The sequence below is a fragment of the Meleagris gallopavo genome, chromosome 9, assembly GCF_905368555.1.
Source record: "Meleagris gallopavo chromosome 9, MGAL_WU_HG_1.1, whole genome shotgun sequence".
NCBI lineage: Eukaryota > Metazoa > Chordata > Aves > Galliformes > Phasianidae > Meleagris > Meleagris gallopavo.
Window position 1 is genome coordinate 4,963,186 of NC_139412.1, and position 18,860 is coordinate 4,982,045.

Below are 18,860 nucleotides of genomic sequence, written 5' to 3' on the forward strand. Positions count from 1 at the left end.
CTAATACGTTTCTTCGGCATGGATCCGTCCCCTCAAATAACACCCTCATTGTCATTCCAAGGCTCAGCAATGGCACATCTGGGGACCTTAAATTAAAGGGTTACCCAGAGCAAATAAACAGGAGCTTGCACTTTGGAACTATTGACCGAACTCCACCACCCGAACAATTTGTTCCTAGGTTTGGGCAGTGGAAGGAAGATGGCAAAAATCCCCCTCATACTCTCCTTTTGTCTTCTGGAAGCTTTTCTTGGTGCCGAAAGTGCAGGTGGGTTCATTTTAATACCTAGGAAGTCCTTTGCTCCTGGGGGTGGGGGTTACTGGCACACATAGAGGGTCCGTTTGTCAGTTCACAGTGGGACAACTTGTGCTGTCTCATGAGAGACAAGGGATCAGTGGGACTGCAGCATTTCAGAGTTCCTCTATTTGAAGCTCTGCTTTTTGTTTTTGGTTGGTTGGGTTTTTTCAGCTTTTATGCTGATTTTTACACAGAAAGCTTCACAGGGATTAATTTTAAGAATGGGATTTCTCTTGAAATTGTACAGCTTTCAGAACTTGATTCAGCCATTTAGAGCACACGCACCCACACACAAAAGGAAAAACAGGGAACATGTCATTGGTAACATCCAAAGCCTCTGCATGCCATCACTTTTTCCTGGAATACAGCACTTACATCCATAGAACAGTCATTGGGCTTGCCACAGTGGGAAATGTTTAAAGCCAAACCCAGCATGCATTTAACAAAGACTGGAAGGTGCAGCCAAAACTGTAGACACAATAGAGTAGTTGATGGATGTGGGTAATCACACAGTAATGCAGGCTGCTGCATGATTGATCTGTAGCAGCAACAGTTCCAGCAGGGGCTGGTTCACTTCCAGCATACCTGGCTGGTGCAAGGCCTTTCTTCTTTTATTAGAACATTGCAAGTAACAGGTAAAACAAGGAAGAAAAAAAAAAAAAAAAAAAAGTGCTTTTCTAAAGTGTTTGCTTATCAATGGAAAGTGAACAGAGTCACCATCCACCCAGGTGTATTTCCTGGACAACTTAATACTCAGGTGGCAGGACAGGTCTCATCCCCAGCCCAAACATCCCCTCACTTTTCCAGGTACTGATTTAGAAGTTGCTAAGCCACACATGAGCATATGCTTGGTGGGAGGATCATTTCCAGCCAGGACAAGCACCTTGCATGTGACCCCATGAGCCTGCCACTTTCAGTTCAAATCAAGTTCTGCCTATAAAGCAGAACGTGGGATTAGTAAACATCAAGAAGGGCAAGATGGGTGTGATGGAGGTGAAGTTGTTTTCATTAAAATTAGATCTCCCCATTAAATGGGTTAATTATGGCAGTTGCCTAGCATGTTCCACTATGAAGAAATGAAGGAGCAGACCTAATGAAATGCAGCCACAATCAGAGGCATGCTATTGTGCCCATGTCTGGTTCCCCAGGCACTAAACTCAAGGAGATCCCAACAGGGCTACAAAACCAATGAAGGCTGCTCCATCTCCCTCAATCCAGCCTTTTCAGCCCAGCTTGGGTTCATGCCAGAGGTTGTGACACAAGCTGGAGGGAAGAGAGTGACTTGCCAGTGACTTTCATATACCACATATAAGCCCCGGTCTTGCAGATGGGAGGTGATCAGACAGCCCATGGAAGCTGCAGTGTTTAAACCAAGCCAGAGTTCTTTACCCATCAATATCTAGTGCCAAACAATTCTTTTTAACTGAAAGCATGAGGAAGGCAAAGGTGCAAGCTTGCTTTATAGCGATTAAAATCGTTGCAAAAACAATTAGCACTGCATTGGCACAGAGAGACAGAAATGCTTTCTCCAACCTGGGGAGAAAGGTCAGTGCTGGCAGGGAGAGCACATGTGGTAGCGCCATGATGGACCTCATCACCAGGTGGCCACATTAAAAAGCTGGTGGCAACCTGGACCTAGGGCCAGCAGTCTGGAATTAGCAGTTCTCACATCACCTTGCTTCAATTTCTACGTTCAAACAAGATGTCTCTAAGCAACAGCATGAGAAAACCTTTGGTTTTCCCTTCTTTAATAGCTTATTCCAGTTCAGGCATCTATGATAGGAGGAATTCATACCATCTGCTAAACTTCAGTGCTCCTAATCACCCTCTTGCCATCAGCCAGTTTCACCTACCAACTGCTTTGACTCCAGGTTCCCCAGCTTTGGTTCACCGGACCGCAGTTAAATTAGACACCAAAGAAACCTAAAGTAGGCAGTAATGCTCCTGTAACATCACTGGCCATGGGGCAATGGGGGATGATAAACTCACAAGAAGGGTTTTGAGGAAGAGCAGAGCCCTGCTGCCCACCCCACGGCCACTCTGCAGCCTGGCTTTCTTTTCCAATTGCAGTCTTTATTGAGAACAAAGAGGCAAACACAGTTCTGAGCAGGACAAGGCGAGGCAATTCAAACAGGCTGGAAGAGTTTATTTCTGGGAACCTCGAGAGAGAATGCATAGAAGAAAAATGCAGCTTTGAAGAAGCCCGAGAAGTGTTTGAGAACACAGAGAAAACAGTGAGTAGCCCTGCTGCAAAACAGCCAAAAGCCTTCCTCTGGGTCTCACCTGTATGGAGTGCTGGGGTGAAGCACAGAGCGGGGAGGACTGAAGAGCAGGGGGGTTGTGTGGCACCCATCACCTCTGGGATATCATTCACAATCCACCTCATTAGGGGGTGGGTGCTCACACTGGCACTACTGAGTCTCCCTTCAAGCCTTTAGCTTTAGAGCCACTCCTTTAAGCCCAGGAAACAGAAACCAAGGGAATTATTATTTTTTTTTCCTTTGCAGATGGAATTTTGGAAAATATACATTGGTAAGAGCTGCTTTTTTCACATCCACACGCATAATATTCATCTCTCAGTGCATAACCAGCAGATGCTTATGGAAAGAAATATTTTTCAGCATTTAGGAACTGTTTTATCACAGAGTCACACACCCTGAACACTGTGGTTGCTCAGCCTATGCCCATCCCATTTGTATAAGAAACACAAGGAAAAAAGACTACTTAGCCTCTTCTATATACAAACAGGGTTTGTTGGAACAAACAGCACAAATCTCACAGAAAAAAAAATAATAATAATAGTTCACACAGACTGCTGCATCCAGTGAGCCCAGGTCACCTTCTGGCCTTCTGGTTTCAGCTGCAGCACAGAGCAGAGCAAGACAGTAAGAGGTAACACCCCTCCAAGTAGTAAATGCTCTGTTCTCAAGCAGAGATCTCCATATACAACACACAGGCTCAGTATGAACCCCTGGAAATGCCACAATAAATGGACCCTCAATATAGTCACAGCACACAGCTGTTTACAGTTCACACCAGTGAAAGCTTTGCTTCTCTACCTTCCCCCCCTCCCCCCCCAGCATCTTTTTCCTCCTTTTCAACCCCAAACCGCAGTGATTCCTTACCAAAAAGATTTTAATGCCCACTAAAACATCTGAAACAAATTTTAAGTACGTTCTGATAACTGAACTGCTTTGTAGACTGGCAAAGCACCCAGAACATCTCACTAGAAAGTCTTAAATAATTCAGATTATTTGGAAGTTATGCAGTCCTGCATTGCAGGACTGTCCTTTGAAAAACCATAATGTGATGGAAAGCACAGCAGCAAGGTCCTAGGCTGCAGCAAGTGAGGATCTGCTCAAATGCAACAGCCATGTGCACAGAAATAAAGGAAAGAAGCTGCTTACCTTCAGAAGGCTTCAGGTACGCAGGGATCTCCAACTAGATTCCCTCACCTCCACTGCCAACCCTTAGAGGAGGTTTGGGAAGGGGTGCATCCTGGCTCCATCCCTTCCAGTCACTCAGGTGCACTGCATACACCTGAGCTCCTGGCTCTGCCTTCCCACCAGGTGCTCAATCACTGGTTCAGGCTGTAACTTAGCATTTCCACTACAAAAACCAACTGATGAAATTCAACACTGCCTTTATTTCCCTGTGACTGGAACCAATTAGTCCCCCAGAAATAACGAACACCATCTATTCGCTGTCATCCAGAGACCTGTCCTACTGGTCTGTTTACAGGATCTCACTCCTCACACCTGAGCTACCAAACCCCATTTGCCCTCCCCAGGTGGCAGCAGCAATCACCATCCAATCCAAACCATCTGTGCCAACCCCAACATCACGCCTTAAGCAACACAATCCCATTCTGTCCTTGTTTGCAGGCTGCCTTCTGCATTCTAACACCTTCCTCAAGGCATTGTTAATGGCCAGGCTTACTGGTAGGACATGCCTGCTCCTTGTTGCTGTTGCATCACTTTGAATGCATTTCAAAGCACCCTTTCCTGTGATTTAATGTTGCTTTTTTACTCTTCGCTCTAGACCACCAACTTTGCAATATCAGGCATTTCTACTCCTTGGTTTCTCAAATGCAGGCAACTGGGTGAATAAAAGCCTTGGCACATTAAGAAAAATTAAGACCTGCTAATAGTAGTGAAATGTTTAGAAAGAACCAATGATGTAGGCTCACAGCCCTAGTATTCAAAGAGGTCTCCAAACCCAACACACAGAGAGGGACAGCAGTGTTCAAACAAATTCAGATGAGTAAAAGCCAACCACTCTCGATGGGAAAAGTCTTTGAACTTCAGCTGTGCAACCAAGCCAGGACATGAGATCCTGCTGAGACGTCATGTAAGTGAGATGAAAAAAGTAGAACTAACCCAGTAGGAGACAATGTATATAATTGGGCCTTTGGATTAAGCACTGCTGCTGATGTTCCCCCAGTGCTGACACTGTTTGTTGTGCAATTGTGTTCCACAGTTGAGGTTGTTTTCTATCACAAATATGGAAGGCATGCAGCCTCCTGCTTGTCTTCAACAGCAGGCTTACACTTGGCCAGTGGTGGACGCTCATGTTTGTTAATTCTCCTGTCTTCTCTCAAAGATGGAGATCAGTGTAACTCCAATCCATGCAAAAATGGAGCCATGTGCAAGGATGGAGTAAGCTCCTATGAGTGCATGTGCCCACCTGGGTACGGAGGCAGAAACTGCGAGATAGGTATGTACAAGGGGCATGTCTTGTGGTTGTTCTGCCTTCTTTGAAATCCCATCTGATCAAAGCGGGCATAACGATTTTCATCCTAATCGAGGGCTGTTTCAGACACACTGCACCTTGCTGTAAGACACTGTATGAATGCGTTCATTTAGCCTGCAGGCAGCAGGACCGTGAGGGGATGTGCTTTAGGGCTTAGGAGCAGATGTCTCCCTCCTCTGCCATCCCCTTCAGAGCACCAAGATGCTCTTACATGGGGCTCACTCACCCCATGCGCTCTCATTCCTTTCCCTCCTCACACCAGATGCTGAGTGTGGCAGGACCATGGCAACCTCCCCACCATGGCCCCCTGCTAATGTAGTAATCCTAATTACCACCAGCAACCTTGATTCTAAAGGCAAACAAAAGGCAAATATTTTCCTGCTGGCTTGAGGAGTCTATGAAAACCAAACAGCTGATAATTTAAGCAAGAGGGATATTCAGCTCTTATATTTATAATATAATCAGAGGCTGTGCGACTCGCATAATGTGCTAGACTCACTGCACTAATAAAAGATTCTCTTTCTAGTTGTGCTTCTGCTCTGGCAAGAGAGGAGCGTACGTTAAAAAGAGCATTTCAAAGCTGCATCAAATTTAAATAGTCTCACTGCAGATTTCTCATGGAAGCGAGACAGAAACAAAAATAGCGCCCGAAGTGAGGCGTGAAAAGGATCTCTGTAAAAATAGTAAATGATGGCATTAAAATGACTACAGGAAGGGAGGTGTCCTTGAGGAAGTGGGAGTGGAGTTAATCTGCTGTGAAGAGATCTGAAAACTCACTGAGAATTAAAAGGGTGGATTTCCACCTCTGAGGGATGGTGGTCCCGTGGCAATGAGGGGTGGGGTGGGAAGAGGCACCTGCTGTGCACTGGGATGCTCACTGAGCCACGGCTGCCCTACGGATGCTGAAAGCAGTCCGACTGAAATGGGTCCTTCACTCCAGGCTGCACCGATCTATTGGTGTGTCAGGAAGAGCATGTGGTTTGCATGTAGTTTCAAATTCAGAGCCCAGCAGTAATCCTAAGACAAAGCTTTCCTGAGGCACCTGCAGGGCACAAGGTGCTCTCTGCTGGCACCTGCGCTACAGCTGGATTTCCGTAAGCACAAGGGTTGGAGGGGAGCATAGTGGGGAAATCACGTGGCTCTTAACCAAATATTTGCAGCAGTCCTTTGGAGCTGCCAAATTTCGGATGGCTCCGCAGGGCTGAGTGGCTCTGACTGCACTGGGATTGGTATGCAGGGATTGCTGGGGCTCAGCAGCACTTGTAGGACCTCATGGCCATTTCCTTACCGTGCTGTCCCAAAGAGGTGCTCAGCACTCCCTCACCATGAATAGGGTGGGGATTTGCAAGAGGACACCAAGCAGTCTGGAACAGCTGTAGGCAGCCACAGGCTGAGGCCAAAGGCCAGATCCCTACAGCTCCCACTGGGCCATGTCAAAGAGCTTTCAGCATCTCCTTTTTATTTCTTTCAGACTCTACTTGTGCTACAAAAAATGGGGGCTGTGAGCACTTCTGCAGGCATGACCCACCACAGAAGGCTGTGTGCTCCTGTGCCAGTGGCTACAAGCTTCATGAAGATGGAAAGTCCTGTAAACCTGAAGGTTAAACCTTAATGCATTCTAAGAGAGTTGGGTTAAAGTTTCCAAGGTCTTCTCCTGGGTTTAAGAATTTCAGAGAATTTAGATGTTCTGTTGGAAGCCAACCTTGTTCTCTTGCTTAGCAAATGTAAAGAGCCTAACGCTGCACTTTCCCAATGGCAGATGGAGGCTGCACTTGAAAGACACTGTCTAAGCATCCTTTTTTTAGCTTAGGTGCATGGAGAGAAGTTCAGATGTCCGGAACTTCACACAGAAGGCAAATGCCTGTTTCAGAGGACTGCTCACAAAAGCACATCTCATATTTCCAGATATGGATCAGTAATTTTCTGGAGACATAGCTATTATGCTTGGCAATACAGGTAGCCATTCAGCCTGAGCTAGCTGAGCTGTTTCTTCCAATAGTTACTACTTCATTACTGATCCTCCACCCGGGATGCCCTGGATTACTATGGGACAACAGAATATCTTTCATCCTGTTAATCATATTCCCTGAGTTTTCCCCACTCCCAGGCTGTTTCAACAGCTCAAACAACACCAGCTTGTTCAATCCCAACCCAACACAGCAAGTTCATTGAGCCAAGCACACTGAGCAGAGGAAAGAGGAGACTGACTAGAGAAAAAATGTTGTCAATTAAGCTCAGTGTAACATTTGGTACCATCATATTTCCAACATATGAGTGTAGCTGATATGCCACCTGGCTGGCAGGCAGGAGCCTGCACAGGAATGGGTTGAACTCCTGAAGATACTTCCTATGCTTTCTGCTAACGGAGATACCTTCTTTGGACCAGAAAGTTTTACTGCTAGCAATAAGACCATCCTTCAGATTGGGTAATTACTCTTCCTGCAAAAGCTTAACATTTCTTGGGCTCTGAAGCCTTCATTCCCAACCCAGCCTCCTGATAGCACTTTCCCTCTTTGAGCACTTACTGGAGCCCTACTCCTATACATTTTTAAGCAAATGTGAAATCTCTGTAGGCCGTGCTCACATCTGATTTTACACCAATGTTTGTTTGCACAGTGCTGTCAAAAGCTTTTCCGATCAAAGACAAAGCCTGATGCTATTTACTATTTTGACTGCCACTATCAGCAGGAATTCAGCACACACTGCATAAGAGCGAAACGGGAAGAGCTCAGCTGAAATGAGCCCACAGATGAGGTCTTCATTAACAGGAAAATCTAAACTCGAGCATGAGTTTATTAATGTTTTCCTCACCTTGGTGCCAAGCAGGATTATCTGTACAACCGGCAGATATTATTTCCTGCCCTCTCCCAGCTGGACATTCATTGTTCTGGAGCAACTAGCTGCAGAAATGTCAGCCAACAGCCGGGCTGCCCAGCACACAGCTCCCAGGCACGCTCCCCTGTGCTCTGCTAAATAAAGGCACAGCTGTGCCACCCTGTCCAGCGTGCCCTCCGTCTTGCAAGCTTCCTTCTTTATAAAAGTAGCTCACAATTCACATCTAAAACCCATTCTGCTTTTGTTGCTCTTGCATATTGTCTGTGTGGATGCTTTGGGCACCGATCATTTCATTTACACGCATCTCCTCGCCTGTTCCTTCCCTTGCTGTGACACTCCGAGTCATTGCACTGCCAGGCATAACCTCATCCACTTCTCCTCCAGTGCCATATCCCTGCGGGAGGATCACAGCTCCGGAGATGAGAGGAAAGGTCACTCGCACCGAAAACACCATTGAGCGCTGGAACATCACGGCTCACGATGAGGACGACGCTCACGACGAAGTGCTCGACATCACAGAGCTGCCCCCCCCCCTCCCCACCACCACCACCACCACCACCACCACCACCACCACCACCACCACCACCGCCGCCGCCCCTGCCAGGATCGTGCCGATAACTAAGAATGACACCCGTGTGGTCGGGGGATACGACAGCGTGAAGGGCCAGCTGCCATGGCAGGTATGGGCTGCTCCCGTGTGCCCCCATCAGTCACTGCCATTAGCTCCCTCTGCATCCATGCTCACCTTCCATCACACCGAAACCTGCCTCCAAGGCTGCTTTAGTATGAGATCTCCCATCTCATAGGAATGCAGCTTCTCTCTGCAGATGGATTTATGCCACAGCAGCAAAATTTCTGACTGGGAGTCTATCCTGGCAAACAACTAAAAGTCAGAGTGGCTTCAGCATGCTTGGCAAAGGGCTACACAGCTCCATTTTTGATGAAGCCTTTCTGAATGGATGGGAAATCTCTTTTCAAAGTAATATTCTGATTCTATTCTCTTGCAAGCTCTGGCACAGACCAGCGCTGATTGTGGCAATGACCCATAGGGCCCATTCATGCAGGTCAGCCAGGAGGAGTACCAGAAATCTAAACCTAAGAAATCAGCACCCACAACAAAAGCATAGTCACTTACTATGAGCCCACTGAGGCTGGCTGTGCTCGCAAGGACCTCCACCTCACCAGACACAATCCTCCCAAATTATTTTGCTCTCCCTTTGGTCACCTGATAGGTGAGGGTGCCCATCCCGCAGAGGTCAGGCAGAACGCAGGAAGGATGCTGTGCGCTCCCCAGGGCCCGGGATGGCTGCAGGGTTCAGAAAAGAGCCCTAGAAAGCCAGCATCGGCCAGCGGGCCAGGCTGCGAGCAGCGAGCGGTGCTGCCATCCCGTGGCTGGCGGCTGGGAACGGCCGAGCGGGGGCTGCCGCTGCGGGAGCGGTTCCAGCGGCTGCAGGGAGGGCAGGAGAAAGCCTGGCAGGATGCCGTGCCGCGTGGGAGGGACAAAATGGGTGAAACAGAAAGGAAATCCATCTTTTCAATACAGCTCAACGAGTCGGCTGATGGATTTAATTAGAAGTTTTAGAGTAAGGGATGTCCTGGCTCGCGTCCTGCCAGTAGGAGGGCACCGGATGCTCATATGGTACAGGGACTTAGCACCTTACCTCCTGTTTCTCTGGTCATTGGAAAGCACTCTTACGAGGTGTGTATGGAAGCGCATTTGGGAAAGTGCGTTAAAGTGGAGTTTATCATAGAATACCCTGAGTTGGTCATTGGCAATAAGGTCATTGGCTCCAACTCCTGGCTCTACACAGGACTATCCAAAAATTGAACCCTGTGCTGGGGCTGTCTGACCCCCAGCCTGGAGCAGGGATCACCTAGGGGCAAGTGCAGCATGGCACCATCTGGAAAAGAGGGGTGGGGGCACGGGAACACGCAGGGAGCAGCTCCTGGCATGGCTGGGGCAGCACTGGCTCTGTGAAATTTAACACAACCCATCCTACAGCCAAACCCACGCTCTGCACCTCCCTCTTGGCACAAACCCCACAGCTGCTGTTTCCTTCTGCTCCCGCAGGTTCACCTGGTGGACAGCAGCGGTTTGGGCTTCTGCGGAGGGTCCATTATCAATGAGAAATGGGTGGTGACAGCAGCGCACTGCCTGAAGCCAGGGGACAACGTCACGGCTGTGGCAGGTGAGCATTGCAGGTGCCACTGCCGCTCAGTGCAGGGGATCACCCCGAAGGCAGCATGCCCCTCCAGCAGGCTCTGTTGGAGCTCAGAGAGGCAGCAGGGCCCGGCTGCAAGGCATGGGGTGCTGCAGCTTCACAAAACTAATTTATCTCTCCTTGACAAATGCTGTTTCCCCCCCACTCCTGGTACCCAGCTGTTCCACGCTGCCTGCTGATCATTCAGCACAGGGCTTTGGTAAGTAGTGCGGTGCCATGTTTTACAGCTATGGCAGAGTCATCTTCCCCAAATTACTTGTTTCCCTCCAGTATGATTACCCAGTGCAGGAAGCACGCTGATGGAGCTGGTAACAGCTACAGGCAATGTTCAGAGGAGGCGGGGAAGAATCTCACTTTCTTGTATTACTGACAAAAATGAGATTCTACCTGGGCCTTGAAACACTGAATTCATATTTACAGAAATTAGCTTATCAAGAGGACTCCATCTACATCTTCACCTTTTGCAGCAGCACAGCTGAGCCCTGGCTGTGAGCTGTGCTGCGCCATGGTGCTCGTACTGTGGGACCAAAGCCCTGCCCTGTGCAGGCAACAGGATGCTTGCAGCTTGCACATAGCTCTTTTATTTCCCTACCTGCCTTCAGGCACAAAACTCAGCACTGCACCCACAAACACAAGAAAGTACACAATTCTCAATGCAATGCTTTCCCCCAGAAAAGCACGTTTCCCCCAGACATGTTTTGTGTTCACTGCATCTGCACGCCAGCTCCCTCCCCTCCCCAGCTCAGCTCTGCTGTCAGCCAGCTCCCCATGCACTGCCTGCACACCGCCCTGAGCACTGCTCTCTTTCCAGGGCAGGATTTGGGGCTGGTAGCAAATCAAGTGAACAAAACATGGTTTTGCAGGGCTTCAGGAACTGCTGGATTTGTACTCACACCATGCACAGTGCATGGGTAGCATGCGAATCCTTCACCTCCATTCGTGCTAAGTGTTCAGCTTTGTTTATAGCATACTGGGAGGCCCACAGAGTGATAGCAGAGGTGGAAGAAGCACTCCCAGCCCTAATTCTTTGCCTCTCTGCCTTCATCACTGAAGCATATTTATGGGTCCCCAGCAATAGCAAGCAGCTGTCACACAAGTAAAACCCTCTCAAAGTCTCCTCCACTTCTTGCATTTACACTGTGGAAACGCAGCCTGCAAAAAAGCTGACACTCACACTGCTACTGCAGCAAAAAAATAAACCCACAGCAATCAGAGCAGCAGCACAGTCACCAGCCCCACCTCGGCCGGGCAGAGCACAGCACAGCCTGGAGCACCTCCTCACCTCTTTACTGGGTCCTGTCGCTCCTTGCAGGCGCACACGGGCACAGGACACGACCAGGGCTGCTGCAGATGCTGCTTAGAGGAGATCGGATGTTGTGGAGATCATAGCAGAGCACGGGGAAATGCTGCAGCATGGGTTAAACACGCTCTATACCTCTAGGGCTGAGAAAAGCCATCCTGCTCTCAGCATCACCAGGCCGTGGGTGAGGCAGGGACTCGGCTCAGCACCAAATGCCCCAGCCAAGCCCCACAGTGTTCCTCTCCCTCCACCTGTTGTCACGCAGGGTGGGGGGTAAGCAGCCAGCTGCAGGCACTCAGAGGCATCTGCACCCTGCAACTGGGCACAGGGACCCATGGGGCAGCGCTACCCCTACAGCCCTACCAGCTGTGGGTCTGCAGAGGGGCAGGTGGCTAACGAGCAGCGTTTTTTAACAGAGATTTGTAATTCTAGAGGCCTTTCCCTTTGGTGCTAGGGCAGCATTGTTGTGAGGGCACTCAGTTCAGAGAACACGTTGCCACACGCTTTGGCAAAACCCTCTGGGCAGCAATCACTCAGTCTGTATTTGTGAGGCGCTGTGGTGACGGCTGCCATGTGTGACTGGGCTGCTATGGGCCTGGTGCCACACTGCTGGCTGCAGGGACTGGGCTGTGGGAGCACTGAGATGGCACCAGGACACGGCTGTCACCAAGCCCACACCTTTATCTCCACAGGTGAATACAACACGAAGGAGGACGACCACACAGAGCAGTGGCGGCAGGTGGTTAAAATCCTTCCTTACCCCACCTACAACCGCACCAGGAACAAGCACCACAATGACATCGCTCTTCTGGAGCTGGACCAGCCGCTCACCTTCAACAGCTACGTCACCCCCATCTGCATCGGCAGCCGGGACTTCACCAACAACCTGCTGAGCAACGGGCCGGGCACGGTGAGCGGCTGGGGCAGCATGCTGTACCGCGGCCGCTCCGCCGTCATCCTGCAGGTGCTCACTGTGCCCTTTGTGGACCGGGTGACCTGCCTGAAGAGCACCTCCACCACCATCCTGCAGAGCATGTTCTGTGCTGGCTACACGGCTGGGGGGAAGGACACGTGTGGGGGGGACAGCGGCGGGCCCTACGCCAACAGCATTGGGGAGACCTGGTTTCTGACAGGGGTGACCAGCTGGGGTGAGGAGTGCGCCAAGCCGGGCAAGTATGGCATCTACACCAAGGTCGCCAAGTATGTGAAGTGGATCAGGGAAACCACGAGGCTCACCTAACTGTGCCAACGTGCTGCTGGAGGGACTGGGGAGGGAGGGGGCCGCAGGAACCGTCTCAGAAATCGCTGTGTATTGATAATTGTTTCTATATGAACTAATTTCTGCTCTTGGAAGAGAACCCAGTGTAAGCGTGGCAATACGGAAATAAAAAGCCTTTCTAATTACCTGTGACTGCATTCCTGCATGCTCCAGCTTTGGGTACATCCCCAAACCCCACACGCCCATGGCTGCCCACCACAATCCCCTTCCCCCACAGCACTACATGGAGGACGTGGTCCTGGCACAGCCTGCATGGTCCCATTAGGACACAAAGCAAGTGGTGCTGGGGGGCAGCTGCTATTTCAGACCTCAGGATAAGCACTGAGCCTCACTCATTTCACTGCCACCACATCCAGCCAGAAGCTGATGGCAGCCTCTGTCACTGCTCGTTTTAAAATCAAAACGTGTGTGTGAATGCTATATTTGTTCCAAAGAAACGAAATAAAGCCATCACTCAGAATTTTTTCAGAACCATAGCAGAGGTGTCTTTGGACAGAATTGCATATTCTCATAAGAATTTATTTAACAACTTTTTAATCTTTAAATATAGATTTAACACATTTTTTTTTTACAGGTACATATACAATATAGTTCATTTAAACTTGCAGTCAGAGAAAACTCTCTACTGTAATTTATAATAACATGTACATGAAGAGCCTAGTTCAACAGCATACTTAATAGACCATGTCATGTGCAAAGTTTCAAATGTTAAAAATCTCAGACTGTACATTCAGAGTTGCAGAGCTAGTCAATCTCATAAATTAATAAAAGCTTAAATTTAAAACGATGGAAGACAGAAAAAAGATTAAAACCATTTCATATGCAATGTGTGCTATGTTTGAGACAAATATTTACAGCTGCACCTCAAAATGTGTACTGGTTCCACAAGTATTGTTACCACTATAAATTACCCCCATACTAACTTGAGAGAATCCTGCTTTTCCACCTAGCGAGCGCACTGTGACCAGCTTTAAAACAGATAGAAATAATCATCAGTGACTTAAAACCTCCCTGGTTTGATTCCCAATGGCTGAGGAACACTGGGATCTTGCCAAGGCTCGCAGTGTTCCCCACCACAGCCCCCAGTGGATGAATGGGGCTGCCCCCAGCACTGGCCATCCAACCCAGGGGAATCCTCGTGCAGCCACAACCAAGGAGTAGTTCAACCATTCCTCATACAAAAGTGGTCACTGAAAACACTCGGTGTGTTTGAACTCAACAGCTTGATACTGTATCTAAGAATTGATGGCTCACAAATCACAGTCAGAACACAAAGGTCCCCCTTCAGTCCATGGTATAAAATGTTTTGTGTCAACGGGAAAGAGCACAACCTGTAAGGCATGCATACTATCAACCCTGTTCTCAACAGTCAGATGCTCTTTGCATACATCTGCTTAAAAGTCAAACTACCTGTACCCATGTTCTACAAAAGCAAAACTAGACAAAGAAACACAAAATTAAACTGAGAATTCAATATTCCTTTTCTTCCTTGAAAATTCAACTGATGCATTATCGTTATAGATGCTGAAAAGTACAGTCTCGTCACATGAACATCCTTAGTGCAAACATGGACATTTAACTTTGATTTATGGCACGTGTTCCAAAAGTACATACATTGAATGTAAACTTCAACACTTGCTAGATACAGGTTTCAGCCTTGGGACACTGTGGGACCCTAAAGTGATTGGCGACAACCCTGAGTTGTCAGTTCGACCTGATCCAAACCTCACTGAAATCAATGGGACTGACTGCAATGGGCTGGATTCAGACCCTAAGTGCAAAAAAAGGATCTTTAGCATTATTGCATCTTCCACATGAGTCAGCCAGATGATGCTCTTACAGAACATTATACTCACATAGCTGAAGTAGATTTTTAAGAAAAATCCATCCATAAGATCAATTAAGCACAACATACAGCTTCTTTGTTGTTGGTTTTTGTTTGTTTTTGGTTTACCAAAACTTAACTCTTTGATTTGCAATCAGCTTCAACAGTTGTCAGCTAATAAGTAGATAAAGCCTTCAACCTGCAGAGGAAATTTCAAGCATCTATACAAGGTGTACTTCTCTGATGAAACGTGATGGATGTCATGGAAAACAGCAGGTAAAAATAATGAAACACTGTACTTTCCATAGTGGGGAGAAAAAAAAGAGTAGAGAATGGCTTCCTTTATGACTATGAGAAGCTGCTTAGGACACCAGTCCCGTTCAGTGCAGATGAAGCTGTGGAGCTCTGTGAATGTGATGAATAGTACAGGAAAACTCCAACTATTGTGCTATTTCTCTGTAACACGTAGTTGAAAGCTTCCAAGAGCATCAAAACCAGGATGCTACAAGTTCACCCTTAACTCAAGGGGAACTAAACTTTCGCGTGTTACACAGGGCAGCATCTATAAAGTAATGAAGAATGATGTTAATGTTAAAGCATCTTATTCCAAGAAACACATTGTTCCCTGTAATCATGTAACATTTGTAAAACATAAAAGAAAAAACCAGCACACTCCCGTGGTTCTCCCTGAAAGCTGAACTCCCATTAGCTTCAGTGAGAGCCTTGTCTAAGGCAGGACCACAGGGTTTGACTCGTTTCTGTAATCTATCACTTGATTATCACAGCATGGCCAGCGGTTATCGTCTCTAGAGTCCTTATTTTGTCATTGCAAAATGGCTTTCTATGGGCACAAAATAGTTGTTCTATGAGGCTGGCTGGCATTGCTGGTTGTAAATGTAGACCCTGCTTTATATTTCAAAGGCAAAAATTAACATTATCTTTAACGGACCCTGCATAATAATTCTGCTCACATAAATCCTGTGGCTGCAATCATTAAAGTGCCTGAGTAACAGTGCAAACAGCTGTGCTACATCTGCAAAATGACAAGTGGCATTTGAAACAGAACTTACACAAAACTTGCACATTTCAGCTAACATGCTTACGCTAGCTTGCAAGAGCTCAAGCATTCAGCCACGCACTTTCATCAGGCAAATTAGAATTGTGTGGCCCAAGGTGCTATGTAAAGAGCTGCCTCAAACTCAGCCAAGAGGCCGCTGCCCTGGCTGGTCAGAGCAGAGGGTGCATGAGCTTTGTCCTCTGGGCACTCCAAGTGAGAGGCAGCTTAGCATGAAGAGCACACACGCACTCACACGTGCACAAACACACACAGGGATCCCCTTAAGGCTTGGAAGAGAATTTGCCAAGTGGGATGTTGAACAAAACTAGAAGATGTCTGACATATAGCACAGGAGCAGGAACCTGGTCAGACCTACATCACACCGCAAAGTGAGAGCATCGTGGCTGCCTGCATCCTCCCTGAAACAAGTGGGTGCCAGCATCTGCCCTGGAATGGAGCATCTTCCAATGGCTGCTCTGAGTGCTTCTCAGGTTTGGGCTCAATTCTCCTCTATTTCATGCTCTCTCTAAAAGAAATCAGCCTCACACAACCTTCATGCAGTCAGGCGAAATCAGAAACCATCTCTCTGCCCAGATTTTAAAGGTCAGATGAAAAAGGCTGGAAATGCATTGGCCTCATTTTGCTCTGATGTGAAAATTCTACAGTGAGCAAAATGTTTCCTTTTGCTTGCATTTGTTTACCACTGCTGAGAGGAAAGAAGAGCAGAACAAGAGCTCAGCCTCCACAAGAGGGGAGCTATCGTGCACCTGCACTGTCACCATGTCACTGAGATGAAACACGTCACACATCTGCACTGGGTTTCAGCAAGGACCTCACCTTTGCTGTCTGAGCTCTCAGTTTGCTGAGCTGGGTGCTGCAGCACAGCTGGAGGTAACATGGTTTTCCCTTCAGTGACACAGGTGCTGCCAGTTCTCTGTATGACAGGAGTAGGTGGTCTCTGGTGTATAAGCAACTTGGGGACCTGCAGAGCTATTTTGCTTCCTGGCCTATTGTGGAAGAAGAGTTTGGATTCTAACCCACATTCCTGACATTCCAAGGGATTCACATCTTACACAGGGACTGCTCCTTCTTAATACATTTCTTAATACATACAAAAATTGTTTATGCTTTAGCAAGCCATCTGAAATGAGCAACATGCAACCACTATTTCCTGAGCAGTGCTTTCTCTGAGCAGAGTTCTCACCAAACTTTTTCCATTTTGAGATCTGTGCGTTAGCATCTGCAATACAGAACTACTGCTGTGGCACAGACAGAAGAGAAACACCACAGATTTACACAGGAAACAAATCTATTCAGAAGAAAGAAGCAATGGCTAATTTCAGAAGTTATTGCTAGGGGCACAACAGGGGAAAAATTGTTATTCAAAATGAACTCCAAGCCAGTTATCTTCCTTCCCAAAAGCCTCCTGGCTTAAATCCAGGCCAAGATTTACACTAAGTTTAATAAGGTTTTCCCTCCCACCTCTGCAATACAGATTTAGACCAAAGTACTCTCTTTATCAGCTGTTACATGACATTGCCAATAGTAACCACTCATCCATAAGGCAAATTAACTGCACAACCAGTGAAGGAGTAAAGGAAAAAAGCATCTGTATTTTGGGGATTCATTTGGCTGTTCCAAATTCTGCTTTGCACAGAGGCTCTCCCTTGGCAGGCCCCGTGCAGGACAGCGGATTTGCAAAGCTGGCAATGGCAGGGTAGTGGGACATCTACCAAATTCCTATCTGATAACTTCAAATGGGCAGAAAAGCTTCCTGCAACTTTAAGTTGTTAATGACTGTGGGGACCAGGAGCCAAGCGCTAACACAGGAACCAGCCCTGCATGCTTTCAGCTCCAGAGAACCCCAGAGGCAGCTGAGAATATCTGTGGGTTACAGTGTGCCCTCCTGTACAGAACGTCACTCCTCAGCTGGCAAATTGTGTCTGCTATGTCAGGACCAGCCTGTCCTTCCTCCAAGGGAGGCTGGCTGGAAGGACTTCTTGCAGAGCTGGAGCAAGAGCTCCATCTTCTGAAGAAGCAGAAAACAGACCCCAAACCCGGCCAAATCCCAGAGCAATTAATGGCTGTAAAATCACCCACAGCATAGAATGACCTATCCACAAAAGGAACAGCTTTGTTAAATACAAAGGTGTGGTCTGAAAATCAGTTTTTAGAGTGCATGATGGCTGTGAGGACATGCCACTGAAAAGTTCTTTGAATAACTCCAGGAAATGGAGAGAAAACATCCTACACCATCCTACAGCGTTGCCTGAAGTGCGTGTAAAATTAGAACCATGCCTACCGACTGCATACACGATCAGCAACAGAGAAAATGAGCAAAGTCAATCTTAACAGGGAAAACTAAGCCTCAGCACTGCTGCCAGACTCTGGTGACACGGCTGCAAACATCTGAGCAGCAGTGTAAGATGTACAGCAGCAGCTTTCTGTGATTCTGTCCCGGGAAATTCTTCTTACTTTGTTCTCAGTGACTGTAAACCAGCATGGAGCTGCAGGTCTCTAGGATTTGGAGGTTACGACCACTGAACAAAGCAAGCCAGCACTCAAAGTTAACCAGTATCCTATTTTCAGGGTGCTTTCAGGGCTGGAGGAACCTCCACACAGACTTTGGTCCAGGACCCAGAGATAACTAGACTTCATTTTTTATGGACAAAACCTTTGTGAATTTTTTTCTCTGTATGTTCTGAGCTGTTCCAGTCACAATCCCAGCCCCCCATTTCCAGCATGGTAATGAAAAACCATGGAGTGGTGATACCAAATACATGGTGAGGGTAAGGGCTGCTCTTAAGGCATCTTCTTGTGTCATCTGCTATTCTTCTTAATCTATGTACATTTACAACTAGAAAATGAGAAACATGATTTTTAAGACTAGAAGCCTTTCACTAAAACCTGGTAATTTGTTTATAAACTATTTTAATGAAGGATTAACAAGCAGCAATCAGCAGTGAGTGAAAGAGCAAGGCTTGACCAAGCGCAGAACTGAAGCCTTCCTTCCACGTGCTTTGGATCAGGCCACAGCATCTTGTGCAGCTTGAGGAGGTTTTGCCTAGGTGCATCCTATTCACATGGGGTCTGAGCTACAGCAGCAAGAAGGCAAAAACAGTCACGGGAATCCCTGATCAGACTCCATTTCTTCTCCTAGATCTTCTACTCAGTGCTCTTGCAATGAAACCTATGTGTTTAAGTGTTGGGTTTTTTTTGTTTCTTTTAACTTACTAATGCCTAAAGTCAGAGAAGTGTCTTAAAGTGCTAAGAAAAAAAAATCCACAAAAAAGCA

General features: G+C 47.5%; 2 protein-coding genes across 4 annotated transcripts in view; one reads left to right on the forward strand and one right to left on the reverse strand.

The window, feature by feature from the left end:
• The first annotated feature begins 145 nt into the window (after positions 1 to 145).
• F9 (coagulation factor IX) lies at positions 146 to 14,303 on the forward strand. The gene is made up of 8 exons (XM_085230534.1): positions 146 to 265; positions 2,366 to 2,529; positions 2,803 to 2,827; positions 4,898 to 5,011; positions 6,519 to 6,647; positions 8,267 to 8,562; positions 9,954 to 10,071; positions 12,097 to 14,303. The coding sequence occupies exons 1-8, from the start codon at positions 199 to 201 to the stop codon at positions 12,642 to 12,644; spliced, it is 1,461 nt and encodes a 486-aa protein (XP_085086660.1). The 5' UTR covers positions 146 to 198; the 3' UTR covers positions 12,645 to 14,303.
• MCF2 (MCF.2 cell line derived transforming sequence) overlaps positions 13,201 to 18,860 on the reverse strand; it is a 49,024-nt gene continuing 43,364 nt past the window's right edge. For 2 of the 3 annotated variants that reach the window (XM_085230530.1, XM_085230533.1), the window contains one exon: positions 13,201 to 15,070. In XM_085230530.1, the coding sequence (XP_085086656.1) occupies positions 15,030 to 15,070 (41 nt within the window). In that variant the 3' untranslated portion in view covers positions 13,201 to 15,029. Of the gene's footprint in view, positions 18,661 to 18,860 lie in introns of all 3 variants that reach the window. The other variant, XM_085230531.1, reaches the window with a different exon arrangement.